Below are 16,881 nucleotides of genomic sequence, written 5' to 3'. Positions count from 1 at the left end.
TTGGCCATTTGTGCTATTCGGCCTGTTGGCCGTATCGCTCATTTATCTCTCAACTGATAAGCGTTTCGTTGTACGATTAATTTGACATTAAAGCATGTAAATTTGTTTGCTTAAGCGACTCGTATTTGATAAATAATCTGGCAACGTTGGGCGGCAGCCGAGAGTGACCTTCACTCACACCGACCAGTGTTGCCGGCTGATTGAATATTTTGCATTAGAGATGAGCACGTGTCGGACATATCCTTTTGGCAGACACGCACAGACACACACACATAGAGCTACATTAACGTACACACATATAGTCTTCTACGTTGTGTTCCCAGTTCCCACTTTTACCCGAAATGATAAGAAATTATTTTATGCTTAACAACGCTTTTGAGCTTAAATTTACGTGTTTTTTTCGTGTCACGATAGCAAATAACGGTACGGGCCCAACTCTAATGCGAATTAATAACTGAAGCTTCTTACAATTGACCCAGGTCAAAACTTGCTTGGCGCTGTCAGCAAATTACCGTTAGGTTGCCTACCCGCCCAACCAAGCAACCGTTTTACAAAAAGCTCATCACTGCTGCAAGCTTCAGTTCATGTAATATATCCATGCACATGCATACACACACAAACACACACACACACATGCACATATACACATTCAATGCATACAATGTATGTATGTGTATACGCATACGCCAGCCATTCAGCCTTTACCGGGAATAACAAGAAATTTAATATAGTACATTATTATCCAGTCCATTTGCAAATGCAGACGATTCTTCGAATCAAGTCTTTGGTATCCTTTTTAACGAATTCAATGAGCGCCACAAGGCACATCACAGCAAGCGTATGCGAGACAGAGCGCGGGATAGATTCGAAAAAGAGAAAACGAGAGAGAGTGGGGTAGAGATGTTTAAAATAAAATGCAGCCCAAGGAGTTGCTAGAGGTGGGCGGCGTTGGCAGCAGAAGCCAACAAGCGGCAGTTGGTAAGCAAAGCGCGGTGCGGGGCGGTGCTTTGAGGATTGGTACAGTGTGTACGCAAACACATACAGAGACGGACGCGCGCACACACACACACACACACACACAAACAGAGGGACGCACTTACGCACACAGACATTTGTTGGGCTACTTCACTTTTAACACTTTCCGAGGCGCATACACTAAAAATAGACTTGTTGATAAACCAACGGCATAAACCGAGTGCACATTTTGGGCCAACGAAGACATCAATGTGTACGTGCGTGCGTATGTGTGCATGTGTGTGTGTGTATGTGTGGGTGGGCAAAGTCAAGTAGCAATTAAGAAACAGGATTTTGGCTTTTGTCTAACTGTTGTTGTACGCGCTTATTGTGAATCATTTTTGGGTAGGATTAAGCAGCGCCTCTGCAGCATACACACATGTACATATTATGTTGCTGCTGCTGCTGCGTGTGTGTGTATATACATATACAGCTAAGCTGTATATGCTGCTGCTGCAGGTGTTGGGCAAGGCAACAACAAAATTCGAATGCGGCAATTTACCCATTTTGTCCAGCACATACATTTTAAATTGTTTTAAATATTGTATTGTTTTATTACTTACCCATCTTGTGCAAAAGGCTCATTTTGCTTTCCTTGGCTGTTGACAGCATTGATTTTGATTTGTATTTTGCTGTTGTTGTTTCTTCTGGTGCTGCTGCTGCTGGCCAGCGGCGCGCCGTGTCGTTGCCTTCTGCAGCCGCACACCAAAATTATACGCACACGCACACATACACATACGCAGAATCACAACACATACACTTGGCAGAAGCACACACGCACACGCACACCCGCAAAGAGCAGCAAAATCGCTCGCGTTTTACGTTACGTTCACGTTATCACAATGCGCAATTCCGCTGGTACGCCTTCTTGTTGGACATTAACTTTGACATTGCGATGCAATCAACTTAATTCAGCTTCATTTAATAAATAACAAAAAAAAAATAATACAGTTTGCTGCAGCAGTTAGGGCAGCAAAGCAATCGATGGCACTATCGTTATGTTACTATCGATACACAGTGCTAAGCGCACTTAAGCGCATTATTGCGATGCTGCCCTGTAGCTGGAAGAGCTGCACACACTTATCGCCCATCTTCATTCACTGTAGTGGCAACACCATCAGTCACACTGCGGTCACACTATTTAGTCAAATTTTTTAAAATTTGTAAATAAAATTTATTAATCAATTAACATAAAATTATGGCATAGTTATTTGAAATTTAAAATAAAAAATGTTATAGTATGTACACAGCATTACGCAGTGGCTAAGAATGTTGTAGCACATCGCTATTCTAAATATCGATAGGTCCGATGAAACTGTTTGCGTATGTCTATATAAAGTTGGACGCAATTCAATAAAAATATCAAATTTGGACGTGGGATATGTGGAAACAAATAAAACGGTGCATTTAGAAAAAAAAGGAAATATTGCATAGCATTATATAGAGTGTTTCAATCCAAAAATTTTTTCGCGCCCGATTACCCCTCGTGTCACGACCTGAAGCTTGTGCTCATCACTTGCGAATCGGTAATCGACAAGAAATCGATACAACGATGTGTCTGACAAAAATAACATCGACTCATCGATGTCTGTGTTAAACAGCGGGCAATACAGCACCGAAAAAAGCCGATGCAACATTTTTTATACAAAAATTAAAAGAAATTGTGCAGTTGCGGTGAAATTGGTCAAAGGGGCGTGCCTAAATAATTGTGAGTGCAAAGTGTTTTGTGTGCGGTGATTTATTTCGTTGTTGCGATTTCAATTGCATTGTTCAATTATTGTCCACCCTGTGTGTGTGTGTGCAACATTTCAATTTTTGCATTTTCGGTGTGCGTGTTTGGGTGTGTGTATGAGAGTGAGTGAGTGTGCGTGAGTATGAATCGGGTGCAAACTGCTCCTTTGTTTGCCCAGAACGCAGCTTCGGCTCAGCTTCGTCGTTCTTGTTGTTGTTGTAGTTGTAGTTGTGTCGCTGCCAGCGGCGCCAGTGTTAAAAAGGGTGTGTGCCGGCTGAACACAACAAACAAGCCAGTTGAAATCCAGCAGCAGCTCCTTTTACATTCACATCCGTTTTGTGTTTTCTTTTTTTTTTGTGCTGTGCATAAACAACGCCTAATTAATTGCACGCATTTGGCTACATACCAAATGCAAAAAAAAAAACAACAAAACCAGAAAGTAACAAGCATTAAGTGCATGACAAACGCTAGAAGAAAAAATGTCAATAAATGCATATGCAACAACAAACACGTAACGGAACCACCACCAGGAGGCCACTTGTGCTCTACCCTCCTGCTCTTAATTCAGCTCTCTCACTCTAACTGCTTGTTTTGGGTAGTGTTGGAAGAAGAAAGACAAAAAAAAAAACAGTAAAACAGTAGAGCAAAGCGTTGCCGGCGTACCGGTGCCGGTGTTGCCACCCACCCCCAACAAAGTTGCTTACACCCGCTCACTCAATCACACACACACACACACATGTTTGTAGCACCCTGTGCGCCATAAAGAGAGACCCCCAGACGCAAACACACGCGCACTTTCGCTCTGGCTCGCTCACTCGTTAGCTCTTCTTTGCCTGCGTCCTCTCGCAGCTGCAGCACGGATGCTGCTTCTGCCGTTTGTCTCCCGCTGGCTGCTCTCCTGCAGGTTGCAGTGCTCAGCACTTGTGCACTTGTTTCTGCTTCCTCTTCATTTTGCTGGTCTGCTTCATTTTCAATTCCCTTTTTGCCAATGTCCGAACAGTTCTGTTGCCGTCGCCGTCGCCGTCGCTGCCACCCAACTTCCGCCCAGTTGCGCGCAGTTTTCTTTTTCTATATTTTTCTAAATCACTTGACCCGATTACCTGGTGGCTGCACCACCACCACCGCCAGCCGCAGCAGGCAGTCAGCCAGGCTGGCAACGTCAACAGCCAATGATGGTCATTTGTTTTGCCGCTTTCTAACGAACCAGTTGAATTTGCGCACGCGTCGTCAAGTGAGCGCAACTGTGTCTCTTCTTCTTCGTTTCTCGTTGCTGTTGTTGTTGTTGGTGTGTTTGCCAATACATTTAGCTCCAGTTCAGTGCCAGCTTGTTGTTGTGTTGTTGTTGTTGTACATTACTAGCCGCTGGCTGCACTTGAAATTAACCGCTGGCTGCGGCAAATAAAAAACAAAATTTACCGAAGAAGAAAAAGAGCAAATTTAAAGTAACAATTGAATTTAGGATAAATTGCTTGACCAACTGTTCGGAAGGCATTTGGTCAGATTGGGACTTCGTGTTTCCAGCGCTTGCACTGTGTATGTGTGTTTGTGTGTGTTCGCGTGTGTGTGTGTTAGTGAGAAACTCTCGGAAATGGCCAAATTCTCTGTTGAAGAGTGAACCATAAATAAGCATTTTTTAAAAGAAAAGACAATAAAAGAACCACAAATTTCCAGTGCTTCAACTTAGAATTGAAAAAAGAAAAGAAATACCAAAAATGTTTAAAGAAAAAGAGTTTAAATCCATTTTAAAATATGTTGCCCTTATCTTACGTTCTTTTTTTTTTTTTTTTTGCCTAATAATTTGTGGGTAAAAAAAATCCAAACCAAACCCATATTAAACCTTAGTTCTTTGAATAATTTTGTTATTTTCATCTGTTTTTTGATTTTGAGAACTAAGTCTTATCTGAAAGATGTACATATATATAGTTACCTATGAAATCGTAGCATTCCAATTTGTATTTGATTTAACGGAGAAAATGATCTTTTACTAGATATCTTTAGATCTATTAGAAAACAAAGGCATCTATATGCCTGTAAAGTACAGAAATTGGATGATATATTACTGTATATAGAACGTAGAAGAGGTAGAACTAAACACATACAGTAGTTGCTCGATAAGCTGGAATCCGTAGAAATAAAAATGTTCCACAATATTTGACTCATATATGCGTGCGTGTATATACATACATATATTTAGAATAATTATCAATATTTTAGCAATACTGATAAATTCTTGGTCAAATTTCGTTTTTAATTCGCGCATGAATCATTTGTTGATGATTATTGCCAAAAAGGCATTTATTATATTCCATGTAGAGATGTGATTAGACTTCAAGCGGAACTAATTCGCAAACACAAGCATATAACAAATACATACATATATGTATATGTATATATACGAGTATACAAGCAGAAATGACCCATTGTACCTACGCACACGCACACATATACAGTTGTGTATGTGATTTACGAGGCGTGGCACTTGTTTATAAAGGCGCTTACAAGTGGCAAACATGACGAACGATTAGCACAATTCTTATGCCTGAAAAGCTAAACCGGAAAAAGGACAAGGCGAAGGGCGCAACAAAGCAGAACACACACAAGCACACATACACATGTATGTGCAGGCATATGCATGCGTTTGTGTGCGTGTGTGTGCGTGTGTGTGAGCTTATCCGGCATCTCTGTGCCAATCGTCAATCGTAAATCGGCATTTGGCATTCTCCTCGCATCGCGGACGCAAACGCAATTGTTGATGTTTGTTTTGTGCTTTCTCTTTTCATGCGACAAACAAGACGCACACACACACACACACACACATATCAATGCACACTTCGAGTGTGCAAGTCCTCAATAATTGTAGCCAAGTGCAGCAGCAGCAAAAACAACAACAACAACATGAGCAGGCAGACAGACGAGTCCAAGTCCAAGTTGTTGTCCATTTCCATTTTTATTCTTGCCGCACTTAAACTTTCTGTGTATGGCTTGTTGCTGAGGCTGTTGTTTGTGTTGCTGTTGTTGTTGCTTTTGTTGCTTTTGTCTGGCATGTTGTGAGTAATGCGGCTCAAGTGTGGGCGTGACAGGCAGTCATCAGCAACATCATATCACAGAACTGCTTATCAATTGATATGTGTGCGTGTGCGTGTGCGTGTGCGTTTGTGCGTTGCGTTCAGTGTTGACAAGCAAAAAAAAAAAAGCTAGTTTCTTTTCGTTAAAGAAAGTTAGAGGAAAAGAGCGAAAAAAAAACAGCTCAGTTCTATTATATTTCGCATGAGAGCTTAAAATATGCACATATTTGTTTTTGGTTTTTAATTACTCCAGACTCCAGATTTGTTGGCCAAAGCCAAGCTTGATTGAAATACAGTGAATACTCACAAATTGTGATAGTTTCATATGTGATCATTTTTTGCAAAGATCTATTTTGTTCATGAGAAATTAAAGAATATAAATTTATGATAAAGTGTATTGTAAATTGTAGCTTTAAGCAATCGTATATTCTCTTTGGCGGAAAGAGCTGCCTGTTCAATCTAAGCTTACCTCGCTAATTATAATCAAATGTTTGCAGTATGTCATATAAAAAGCTACGTATTACAACTTTATTTTGTTTTGTTTCTTCTATATTTAACATATCTGATTTAAAAACCCTGTAGTTCCGATTCGCATTATATTCAAACGAGTTGATGATTATAGTATGAAGAGAGATTTAGTCACATTAAAAATGCATAGAAATGAATACAGCGCGAAAAAAGATGTCATTTTTATATTTTGCTTATACATTTGTAATAAGAACACAAAAAAATAGCCGTTTAAAACAAAACTCCCGCTAACCGCTAAATTGTCGATAGGAGAGAAAAAAAAAAACACACACAATTGCCAACACTGGTTGGGTGAATCATTTAGCGGCTGCAGCAACGCGGGGCAAGCGATAACTAAACTTAGCAATAATCATAATAATAATAGAATTTCATATTTGCAATTCTAGCCGCGCGAACCACAAGCCAACAAGTAAATAAATAAATTTACAACAAAAGGAAAATATATTAAAAATAAAATAAACAAGCGAATTGTGTGGAACTCGTCTTCTCAGATTGGAAAAGTGAGACATCAGCAACGGTAGCTGCGATTCGAGGTGAGCAATTGCAATTGCCTTGCATCGGACTACACAATACACGCACCGTCACACACACAGACACACACACACACACACACAGAGACACACACACAGCATGGCCTGGCGCTTTAAGGCTTCGAAGTATAAAAATGCCGCGCCCATTGTGCCCAAAGCGGAGGCTTGCGTGCGCGAAATCTGCGTGGGCAGCTACCAAACCTATGGCAACAATATTGCCGCATCGGCGGCCTTTATGGCCTTCAACTGGGAGCACAGCGGCTCCAGTGTCGCCGTTCTGCCGCTGGACGATTGCGGCCGCAAGAGCAAGACAATGCCGCTGCTGCACGGTCACACGGACACGGTGACAGACTTGAAGTTCTCGCCGTTTCACGATGGACTGCTGGCCACAGCATCGCAGGATTGCCTCGTAAGTCCTTTAATCGATATAGATATATATATACAGTAAAAGCTCCCTTGAGCGGACAACCACGTCTTCAGCTATTCTTTATTCAATCCTTATCTTATGATATATAGAAATTCGATGTTGATAAGCCTTTGCTTGGGGGGGCATAATAAAGCTCCCGAGCGCTCAGTTTCTCAGTATTTTTAGATTCCAATTTATTTCCATTTTTATTTACTCACTTTTCGGCTAAATAATATTCTGATAAGAGTTTGCTCAAATGTCAGCACAATGAAACCCGTTGATCAAGATATCTTTAAAAAGAAACAACGATCAATCAAATGGTTCATTTTGGAGATTCATAAAGATAAGGCTCTAGAACTTAAAGACAGAAGTAGACAGACAGACGGACGGACGGACGGACGGAAATGTGTAGACCTGCTCACACACAACTTCTGGTGTCGAAGATGGCACCTGGTAATAGGCCAGGAGAATCTCTCTTAAGGAATAACTGAGCTGAAACTTAATTCAAAGATATACGATGTTAGGAGAGATTAGGGCCGCTTTAACTGCACTTTATTGACATTATCATATTGTTGCAGGTCAAAATCTGGCACATACCCGAAAAGGGACTCGAGCAATCGCTCTCCGATCCGGAGGCCGTCTTCTCACACAAGCAACGGCGCGTGGAGACGGTCGGTTTCCATCCCACAGCCGATGGTTTGATGTATTCGACAGCGGCTGGCTGTGTGGCGCTCTTCGATATTGCTGCCCAAAAGGAAATCTTCTGTGAGTAATGCGAAACCCAATGCTTCGATCGACTTACATTAATATTCCAACCATGCAACCGGCAGCAAACAATGAACATCCGGAGGTGATACAATCGGCCAGCTGGCGCGAAGATGGCACCGTGCTGGCCACCAGCTGTAAGGATAAATGCGTGCGCATTTTCGATCCACGCGCCGCCGGCTCACCCATACAAATGCTGGCCGAATCGCATCAGAGCATTAAAGATTCGCGCGTCGTCTGGCTGGGCAATCAGTCGCGCATCCTGACCACCGGCTTCGATGCGGCCCGTTTGCGTCAGGTGATCATACGCGATATGCGCAATTTCAATGTGCCCGAGAAGACGCTGGAGCTGGACTGCTCGACGGGCATACTGATGCCGCTGTTCGATGCCGATACGAATATGCTTTTCCTGGCCGGCAAGGGCGATACGACCATTAACTATCTGGAGATAACAGACAAGGATCCCTATCTAATCGAGGGACTGCGGCATACGGGCGAGCAAACCAAGGGCGCATGCCTTGTGCCAAAGCGCGCCCTCAAAGTGATGGAGGCGGAGGTCAATCGTGTGCTGCAGCTGACCTCCAACATGGTCATACCCATCATGTACCAAGTGCCGCGCAAGGTGAGCGCATCAAATAGAATCCAATGTGAACCGATTGTAAATTTTAATCCGTTTATCGCTATAGACCTATCGCGACTTCCATGCTGACCTCTATCCCGAAACAACGGGCTACAGGACAGAGCTAGTGGCCAGCGAGTGGCTCAATGGCACCAATCAGGCTGTGCCCAAAATGAATTTAGATCCAGCGAAGCGCGAACTTGGCGATGAGCCCATTGTCGTAAGTTTTTATATATACATATATATGGATATAGTATAGCATCAATCAGTTGAGTTCCAAGTATGAAATGTTAACAGAACTAGGTAGAAGATTAGGTAAAGCAACTTAATAAGCTGGTAAAGGGTTTTCCTTAAAGTTTCTTGAGATTAGACGAAGTTCATGAATTTAAGATTCATTGAAACTCGCTAAAGGAACCAGCTTCAGGTTCGGTTTGCGTTAGTTTTGTTACAAATGTAATTCGCAACTTGTTTTAATCTAATTATTGGTTAAATTGGGTGAGTTTTTCTTTTGAAAAACTTACGAAAAGCCTAAGGACTAGCAGTTAGCACTCAACTTTTATCTGCCAACAACATATTTAGATACATCGCGGCAATCTGAGCGATTTCATCAAGAACCTGGAGAACCAGAAGGCAAAGGGCAAGAGTCAAAATCAAAAGCCCGCCACAACCTCGACCAAGCGGAACGACAACGAGCACTTCATGATGCTGCGCAAGTGCAACAACGGGGAGGAGAAGAACGGCAATGAGAACCACGGCAGTGAGAAGCGTGTGGCCCAACCCAAGACGCAGGCGGACGAGTCCAGCCTGAGCCAGAACGAGCTAATACGCAAATTTGAGGCGAAATATAAGACGGACTCGGAAAAGGATCAGCAGGCGGATGAAAAGGAATCGCCCACCGAGCACTCGACCGGCAGCAGCGAGGAGGCCTCCTCCTCGGCGGCACTGGACACCAATTCGGCCAGCGGCAGCCATTCGCCGCCAAAGCCAATGCCGCGCACCTCGCGCAACAATTCGCTGCCCGAAGCCAGCAATCCGCAATCCGGTTGCGGTTCCGGCAGCGGCAACGATTCAGCTGGCGAGTGCAACACGCCACGTCCCCGGCCACGCACGACTGCAGCGGCCGCTTACAAGGTGCCACAGTGAAGCTTATGTAGAGCAAAACTTTCCGTTTTTTTTTTGATTTTTTTTTCTTGTAGTGAAATTTGTATATTTCTTTAGCTAGTGAAATTGTTTCACCTTTTTACCACTATTTATTTATTCCACATTTTCAATTCCAACGAGACGAGGTATAGGCCGTAAATTGCTTTTTATTTTCATCGTTTCTGAAACTTTCGATTTTTTGTTTATTGTTATTCTTGATTTTTAGTGAAATTTTGTGTTTAGAATCCTTTTTTTTTTACCATTCCAACGGAAATATTGCAAAGACAAAAAACGTAGGGACATGTGATTTATATTCCTGTTGGTTTCAATATTCTCATTTCGCATATAATTTGAATCGTTTCTCAACAAATTTTTTTGTGTGATTTTCCTTGTTTTTCGTGTTTTTGTTTCGTTTTGCATTGTTTCTGAAACTTGCATATTCCATTATTTCCCAATTGATTTGATTCAAAATCACTGAAATTTTTGAATTTAATTCGTTCCATTATAATAGTTATGTATTGCACTTTTGTTTTTTATATCTAGCGAAATGTTTTGGCGAAGCTTGTTTCATTTTTATTGTTTCTTCATAAGAAACGGTTGCGATTTCAATTGAATTCCAACGTTTCGCCATTTTGTATTGCACTTGCCTTTACCATGATTTTATTTATGTACTTTATTTTAATAAATTGAATAGATATTTTTTTGTTATTTGTATATATATATATAATTGAATTCTTTTTATTTTTTAACAAACATAACACGAAATCTTCTCTTAATTGCAGCCCCGCCTCGGCCCAAAGCCCTTCTCTAGCAACACTGGCGACGTCTCCTTTGACAAAGTGTTTGCTGTGCCCGTTGCGCCCGGCTCCCATGAAAATATATCGAATGTTGGACAGGAGAACTGCAGCGAAGTGCCAGCCCCAGGTGCCAAGCCCGATCTCATTGTGGAAATTGAAATTGAAAGTAAGTAAACGAGTAGCGAGTAGCGAGTAGCGAGTGGCGAGTAGCGAGTGACGAGTATGGCTAACGATTTGAATTGTTTCTCTTTATCACAGAAAGCCATGAACGCGAACCAAATGTGGCCGGCAATGGCAATGGAAATGGCGTACAAAAGTCATTGACGACATCGGAGCGCCGCAAGGTAATTGAGCGAGATCCAATAATATCTATATGCCTAGGGGCTAGCCACATATGTTTATTGTCACACTTGACTAATCTTCAACTCTCTTACAACCCTCTCTTACATGCCTGTGCCAAAATTCGTTTCTTCTCTCGTTTTTCGTATACTTTTGTTTTTGTAACCAAAACATGTTAACTGCTAACTAACACCTCAACTACTCCTGTTTCTGCTCCTGCTCCTGCTCCTGCTGTGTACTTCTGTGTTTTCACTACTTGTCTACTTAAACCCGAACTGCAACAACAACTTCAACTACAACAACAACTCTAGTCTTCGGCTGACGATGATGAATCATCCGATAAGGTCTGCAAAAGGGTGCTCGAATTTAACTTAACATTCAGATTGCTTACAACCAAACTTCTCTTTGCCCACAATTTTATTTAGATATTCGAACAAAATTCGGAATCATCGGAGAACTCAACCGAGGGCGAGGATCGCACCGATGCCGATCTGCGACGCTTTTCAGCGGTGCGCAGCAGCATCGCCGAACGACGTCGCGTCTACGAGAGTCGCTCCAAAAGCCAGGTGGACGACAAGGCTCAATCGCCGGTGCCACTGTGAGTACCCCGTCTAGAATTCAAGTTATAACGAGTAAACACTCGCTGCATTCAAAGTATGTCAATTGACTACTCGCGCGTTTTAAAATGGGGTTCAAATAGGTGCGAACCTAGTTTCTGGCAGCTTTCTCCGCGAACATATGGTTGGTTTTCTTATAGAGCAAGCTTTATTCTACTCGCCAGCACAAGCGAACGAGTCTGCATCCAGAACTAACGAGTAAACACCCGCGGCATTCAAAGTATGCCTAATGACTACTCGCGCGTTTTAAAAGGGGTTCAAATAGGTGCGACCCTAGTTTCTGGCAGCTTTCTCCGTGAACTTATGGTTCGTTTTCTTATGGAGCAAGCTTTATTCTACTCGCCAGCACAAGCGAACGAATCTGCATCCAGAAGTAACGAGTAAACACTCGCTGCATTCAAAGTATGTCAATTGACTACTCGCGCGTTTTAGAAGGGGTTCAAATAGGTGCGAACCTAGTTTCTGGCAGCTTTCTCCGCGAACATATGGTTGGTTTTCTTATAGAGCAAGCTTTATTCTACTCGCCAGCACAAGCGAACGAGTCTGCATCCAGAACTAACGAGTAAACACTCGCTGCAACAACAAAAGCAACGAGTTCCTTTTGGGAACCTTTTAAAATTTATGAATTATTCTTTTTAAGAAATTCACTTAGCTAAATCAAACTGTTTGTTTCATTTAGTCGCCGCGAGAGCTCCAAGGTGGAGCCGCTGAAGCCCAGCCAGCAGTTGGGCGGCAACAGCAATGTTATGCCCGCCAGCGGCATTGACAGCAAACGCATTTCGGTGCCCGAGGGCAAGCTAATGGAGGAGCATCGACAGCGCGGCAATGGTGCTGGTCTCAAGAAATCGGCCACAGAGGCGGCGTTCAGTGCGGCGTCCACCAAGCGGACATCGACCGTCTTTGGCAAGGTGTCCAAGTTTCGTCACTTGAAGGGCACGCCCGGCCATAAGTCGACACACATTGAGAATTTGCGCAATCTGAGCCGGCAGATACCGGGCGAATGTAATGGCTTTCATGCCAATCATGAGCGTGTCGCTGTGCCGCTATCCGGGCCCGGCGGTAAGATTGCCATCTTTGAGCTGAGCCGGCCCGGGCGTCTGCCCGATGGCGTCATACCGTCGCTGGTGAATGGCAGCAACATTATGGACTTCCAATGGGATCCGTTTGATGCACAGCGTCTGGCGGTTGCGTGCGACGATGGCATTGTCAAATTGTGGCACATCGAGGAGGGTGGCCTGAGTGAGCCAACAAATACGCCGCAAGGCGAATTGACCGCACATCTGGACAAGATCTATTTTATACGCTTTCACCCGCTGGCCGCCGATGTGCTGCTAACAGCCAGCTATGATATGACCATCAAGCTGTGGGATTTGCGCACCATGACCGAAAAGTGCGCACTAACCGGCCACACGGATCAGATATTCGATTTTGCCTGGAGTCCCTGTGGCAAGCTGGGCGCCAGCGTTTGCAAAGATGGCAAAATACGCGTCTACAATCCACGCAAATCCGAGACGCCCATACGCGAGGGCAACGGACCCGTGGGCACGCGCGGTGCACGCATCACCTGGGCGCTTGAGGGTCACTACATTGTCTGCACCGGATTCGATAAGTACGTTCACATTATACCCTATCCTACATATACATATATTTAACTGACACACACACACACATTGAACCATTGCAGAGTCTCGGAACGTCAGATTAGCGTGTACAATGCACAAAAATTGACTGCGCCGTTGAATACGGCCAGCTTGGATGTGTCGCCATCGATACTAATACCATATTATGATGAGGATAGCTCCACACTGTTTGTCACCGGCAAGGGCGATTCCACCATCTATTGCTATGAGATAACCGATGAGGAGCCATATATATGCCCGCTGTCGCATCATCGCTGCTCCTCGCTGCATCAGGGCCTCAGTTTTCTCACCAAGAACCACTGTGATGTGGCCAGCGTCGAGTTCTCCAAGGCATACAGGCTGACAAACACAACCATCGAACCGCTCAGCTTTACAGTGCCGCGCATTAAGGTACCTAACTTAGAAACTAGCTTTCTTTTGAGGCACACAAACAGTTGGAAATCGATGTCTATATTCCATTGTTTATTTGCAGAGCGAACTGTTCCAGGATGACTTGTTCCCACCCACGCGCATTACATGGAGCGCCACGCTGTCTGCTGAGGATTGGTTTGCGTGCAACGACAAGATCGCTGCCAAAGTTAGCCTTAAGCCGGAGGGCATGGACACGCGTAAGAAACTGCCTTCTCTTTCTCGCTCTCTCTCTCTCTCTCTCTCTTTTTGTCAGTTGCCTCATTCTCTTTTTGAATTGATTATTTTTAGTATCCTCCATACAACAAGTTCCGGCGCTAGCTAAAAAGCCGGATCACTCGAATTTTGGCAGCAAGTCCGAATATGAAAGCAACAAGCAGCAGGAGGTGAGTCTCACGTTTTCCAATCTCTGTCTCTTACTCACTTTTCGGTTTGGCTTGCAGATCCAAAAATCGGTTAGCGCGCGCATGGAGTACACAACCAAGTTGGAGCAGGATGAAATGGAGGGCGTCGATGAGAACGAATGGCAGGAGTAGCGCCAACCATCATCGCATACACATAAGCTATATTATTAAATATACACTCATAGATAAGTTCAACTCGTATATGCATAATCGATGCATAAATATTATACAATAACACACACACACATACAGACAAACACTGACAAACACACGACCCGGCAAGGACGACGGTTAGGATATTCGTGAGCTTTGCTCCTTTTCCCCCTTTTACGCCAAACATGAAATCCCCGCGCGCACGCAGGCTGCCTTTAAAACTTGGGCCAACGCCATGTAAATAGCAAACGCGGTGTTAACTGCTCGGTGCTGCTAGAAATTAGAGAGAGACAAATAGAGAAAGAGAGAGAGAGAGAGAGTGAGAGTAAGGGGGATAGATAGAGAGAGAGAGAGAGATAGATACACACTTATTGTATGCACTGCTAACTGGTTGTGTGCCAATATACCCGCAGTTACCCTGTACCCGAATATATATACCCAACTGCAGTTGCTCAATAATTGCCAAATTACAAATGTTAAGGCAGATTCGTTTAATTTTGCTCGTTTTTTGTATTTGTATCGTATTTATCTTTGTGTTTGTTTTCTTTATATATATATACATGCATATATATATAAATATATATATATACATATATATAAAAGTATATCTTTTTTTGTGTTTGTTTAAGTAGTTAGTCCAAATTAGTTAAGCGTATTTTACATAAACATTTTATATATATAATTTTTACACATTATATGATTTTCGCATAAGTTTGTGGCCATATATGCTGTTGATAATGTTGATAAAGAAGACGATGGACCGAAAGTTAGTAACAGGATTGATTTATATGTATAGTACACAAATGCCGTGTACATGTATATTTTTTAGAGCTTTACAATGTATTTTTTCAACTCTCAGTCTATATCATGTGTGCTCTCTATAAACATATATTTTTGTTAGTTAATTGCGACGCGATATAACTCTCTCGCCTTGGGGAGCAGCTCAGCCGGGCCTATCACACACACACACACACACACACACACACACACAGACTTGCAAACTCTCTACATTATGTATTTTATAGCATATATATAAAAGACATTTTCTTGTTTTTTTTTTTTTTTGTAAAAATTCGCTTTTTGTCATACGCTTTCGATTATGGTTTAAACTTTTCTAGTCTTTGTCTTTAGAAAAACGCATTCGCATTCGCTACTAAAAATTCGTTGCTTCCCTTTTGCGATAACAAAAAAAAATCGTGCGCATTGACATATATAGAAATATAACCCAAACCGTATTCAACAGTTACAACAACAACAACAACAACAGAACTTATAGACTGTACTGGACACTAAAACGTTTTATGCGTAAGCCAATCAAGCGAGTATTTTGTTAACATAACTTAACTAAAACTAAACCGTAAAGCTAAGCGTAAAATGACACTAAAATAAATCAAATCAAATATGTAACGCCAGAATCAAATCAAAATCTTACAAAAGAAAAGTGTATTGATAAAAGAATGAGAAAAAAAGAAACAAAACTGAAAACAATTCCAAAAGTGTTTAACGAAAAGACTTGCGATAAAGCGCATCGTTGCCATTAAAGAACATTTGTTGTGTATTTGCAAAAAAACAATAGAAAGTCGAGCTATAAGTGCTCCATTAAGACTATATGCATATATTTATATACATATATATACACACATATATACATATAGATTGTATTGGCATCTTACTATATAGTACCATATAATTAAAGTATATATTTTGTATACAATAGCAGCAACAATGCCAACAACAGCAGAAATGAAATACAATTTGCGACTGATTAACAACAATTTAATGACCAAGCCCAAACTTATACGCCTAGAGCTATATATGTATACTCTATTCATATAGCATATATATACAACATAAGTCACAACACAGCAACAACAACAACAACAACAACAATATTCAAATTAATTAACGTTGCATTTAGTCACAAGAATTATGCATGAAACAGATTTATTAACTATTCAACACTTTCAACATTCGCGGCTTTTCCATTTCATACATATTTTCATACTGTTCATATCTAGTACTTATATATATATATATATATATATATATATACACACACATATAACATATACATACACAAAAGAGAAAGCCTACCCAAATTATAGCATATTCTGACAAGATCTGACAAGAAACCCGAAAACGGAAAAGTATTGAGAACAATTTTTGATTGAAATTTACAATTAATTAAACATTCGACTTGAGTTGGTTGGTAGGGTAAATATATACAAATTTTTGAACCATTTTTTGAATGCCATTTATATTGTTGATGCAGCCCACTGTGCACAGTGGGGCAAATTGATTTTGTAATTTGTGGTGTTGTTTTTTTTGTCTTGTTTATCAATACAACAAAAATAATTATATTCGGTCTCGATATTATGATATATATATATTTTGTATTTTACAAAGATATTTGCTGATAAAGAATGCATATATATATATATATATATGATAGATATGGTACATAGAACACACAACATATTTACAAATATACATGCATATATATATATATGTATTTCTTTCTGAATCTTATTTATATTTATATATATATACAAAGCATGTATATGTATACATAAATGTATATGTAATAAAAGCAAAAATAAATAAAATAAAGATTTTGTAAACGCGTTCTTCACAAATTACATTGCAAATAATTTAAAAGTACGTTTAGAAGGCAAGCCGCAGGCAAAGAAATGATGAGCAGAGTGAAAAGGAAAGCGAAGAGAA

The 16,881-nt window shown here is 41.5% G+C and overlaps 2 protein-coding genes across 4 annotated transcripts in view; one reads left to right on the top strand and one right to left on the bottom strand.

The window, feature by feature from the left end:
• Positions 1 to 1,941, bottom strand: part of C3G (C3G guanyl-nucleotide exchange factor) — a 28,428-nt gene extending 26,487 nt beyond the window's left edge. The window contains exon 1 of the mRNA XM_064699336.1: positions 1,578 to 1,941. Within this exon, the coding sequence (XP_064555406.1) occupies positions 1,578 to 1,626 (49 nt within the window). The 5' untranslated portion in view covers positions 1,627 to 1,941. The remainder of the gene's footprint in view (positions 1 to 1,577) is intronic.
• Positions 1,942 to 2,566: 625 nt separating this feature from the next.
• Positions 2,567 to 15,583, top strand: pod1 (coronin pod1). 3 transcript variants are annotated; one of them, XM_064699344.1, is made up of 15 exons: positions 2,567 to 2,722; positions 6,726 to 7,278; positions 7,854 to 8,040; positions 8,106 to 8,662; positions 8,727 to 8,879; positions 9,239 to 9,790; positions 10,582 to 10,762; positions 10,855 to 10,940; positions 11,247 to 11,279; positions 11,361 to 11,533; positions 12,232 to 13,161; positions 13,237 to 13,582; positions 13,665 to 13,800; positions 13,892 to 13,986; positions 14,044 to 15,583. In XM_064699344.1, the coding sequence occupies exons 2-15, from the start codon at positions 6,970 to 6,972 to the stop codon at positions 14,134 to 14,136; spliced, it is 3,831 nt and encodes a 1,276-aa protein (XP_064555414.1). In that variant the 5' UTR covers positions 2,567 to 2,722; positions 6,726 to 6,969; the 3' UTR covers positions 14,137 to 15,583. The 3 variants fall into 3 exon arrangements, with proteins under 3 accessions (XP_064555414.1, XP_064555411.1, XP_064555413.1); XM_064699341.1 differs by lacking the exon at positions 9,239 to 9,790 and having other exon boundaries at positions 2,569 to 2,722; XM_064699343.1 differs by lacking the exons at positions 9,239 to 9,790; positions 11,247 to 11,279 and having other exon boundaries at positions 2,569 to 2,722.
• Positions 15,584 to 16,881: the final 1,298 nt, after the last annotated feature.

The sequence above is a fragment of the Drosophila montana genome, unplaced genomic scaffold (genome assembly GCF_035044405.1).
Source record: "Drosophila montana isolate Dmon_TW-CO22-7 unplaced genomic scaffold, ASM3504440v1 contig_920_1, whole genome shotgun sequence".
Lineage (NCBI taxonomy): Eukaryota > Metazoa > Arthropoda > Insecta > Diptera > Drosophilidae > Drosophila > Drosophila montana.
This window is presented reverse-complemented; position numbering and strand designations above follow the sequence as displayed.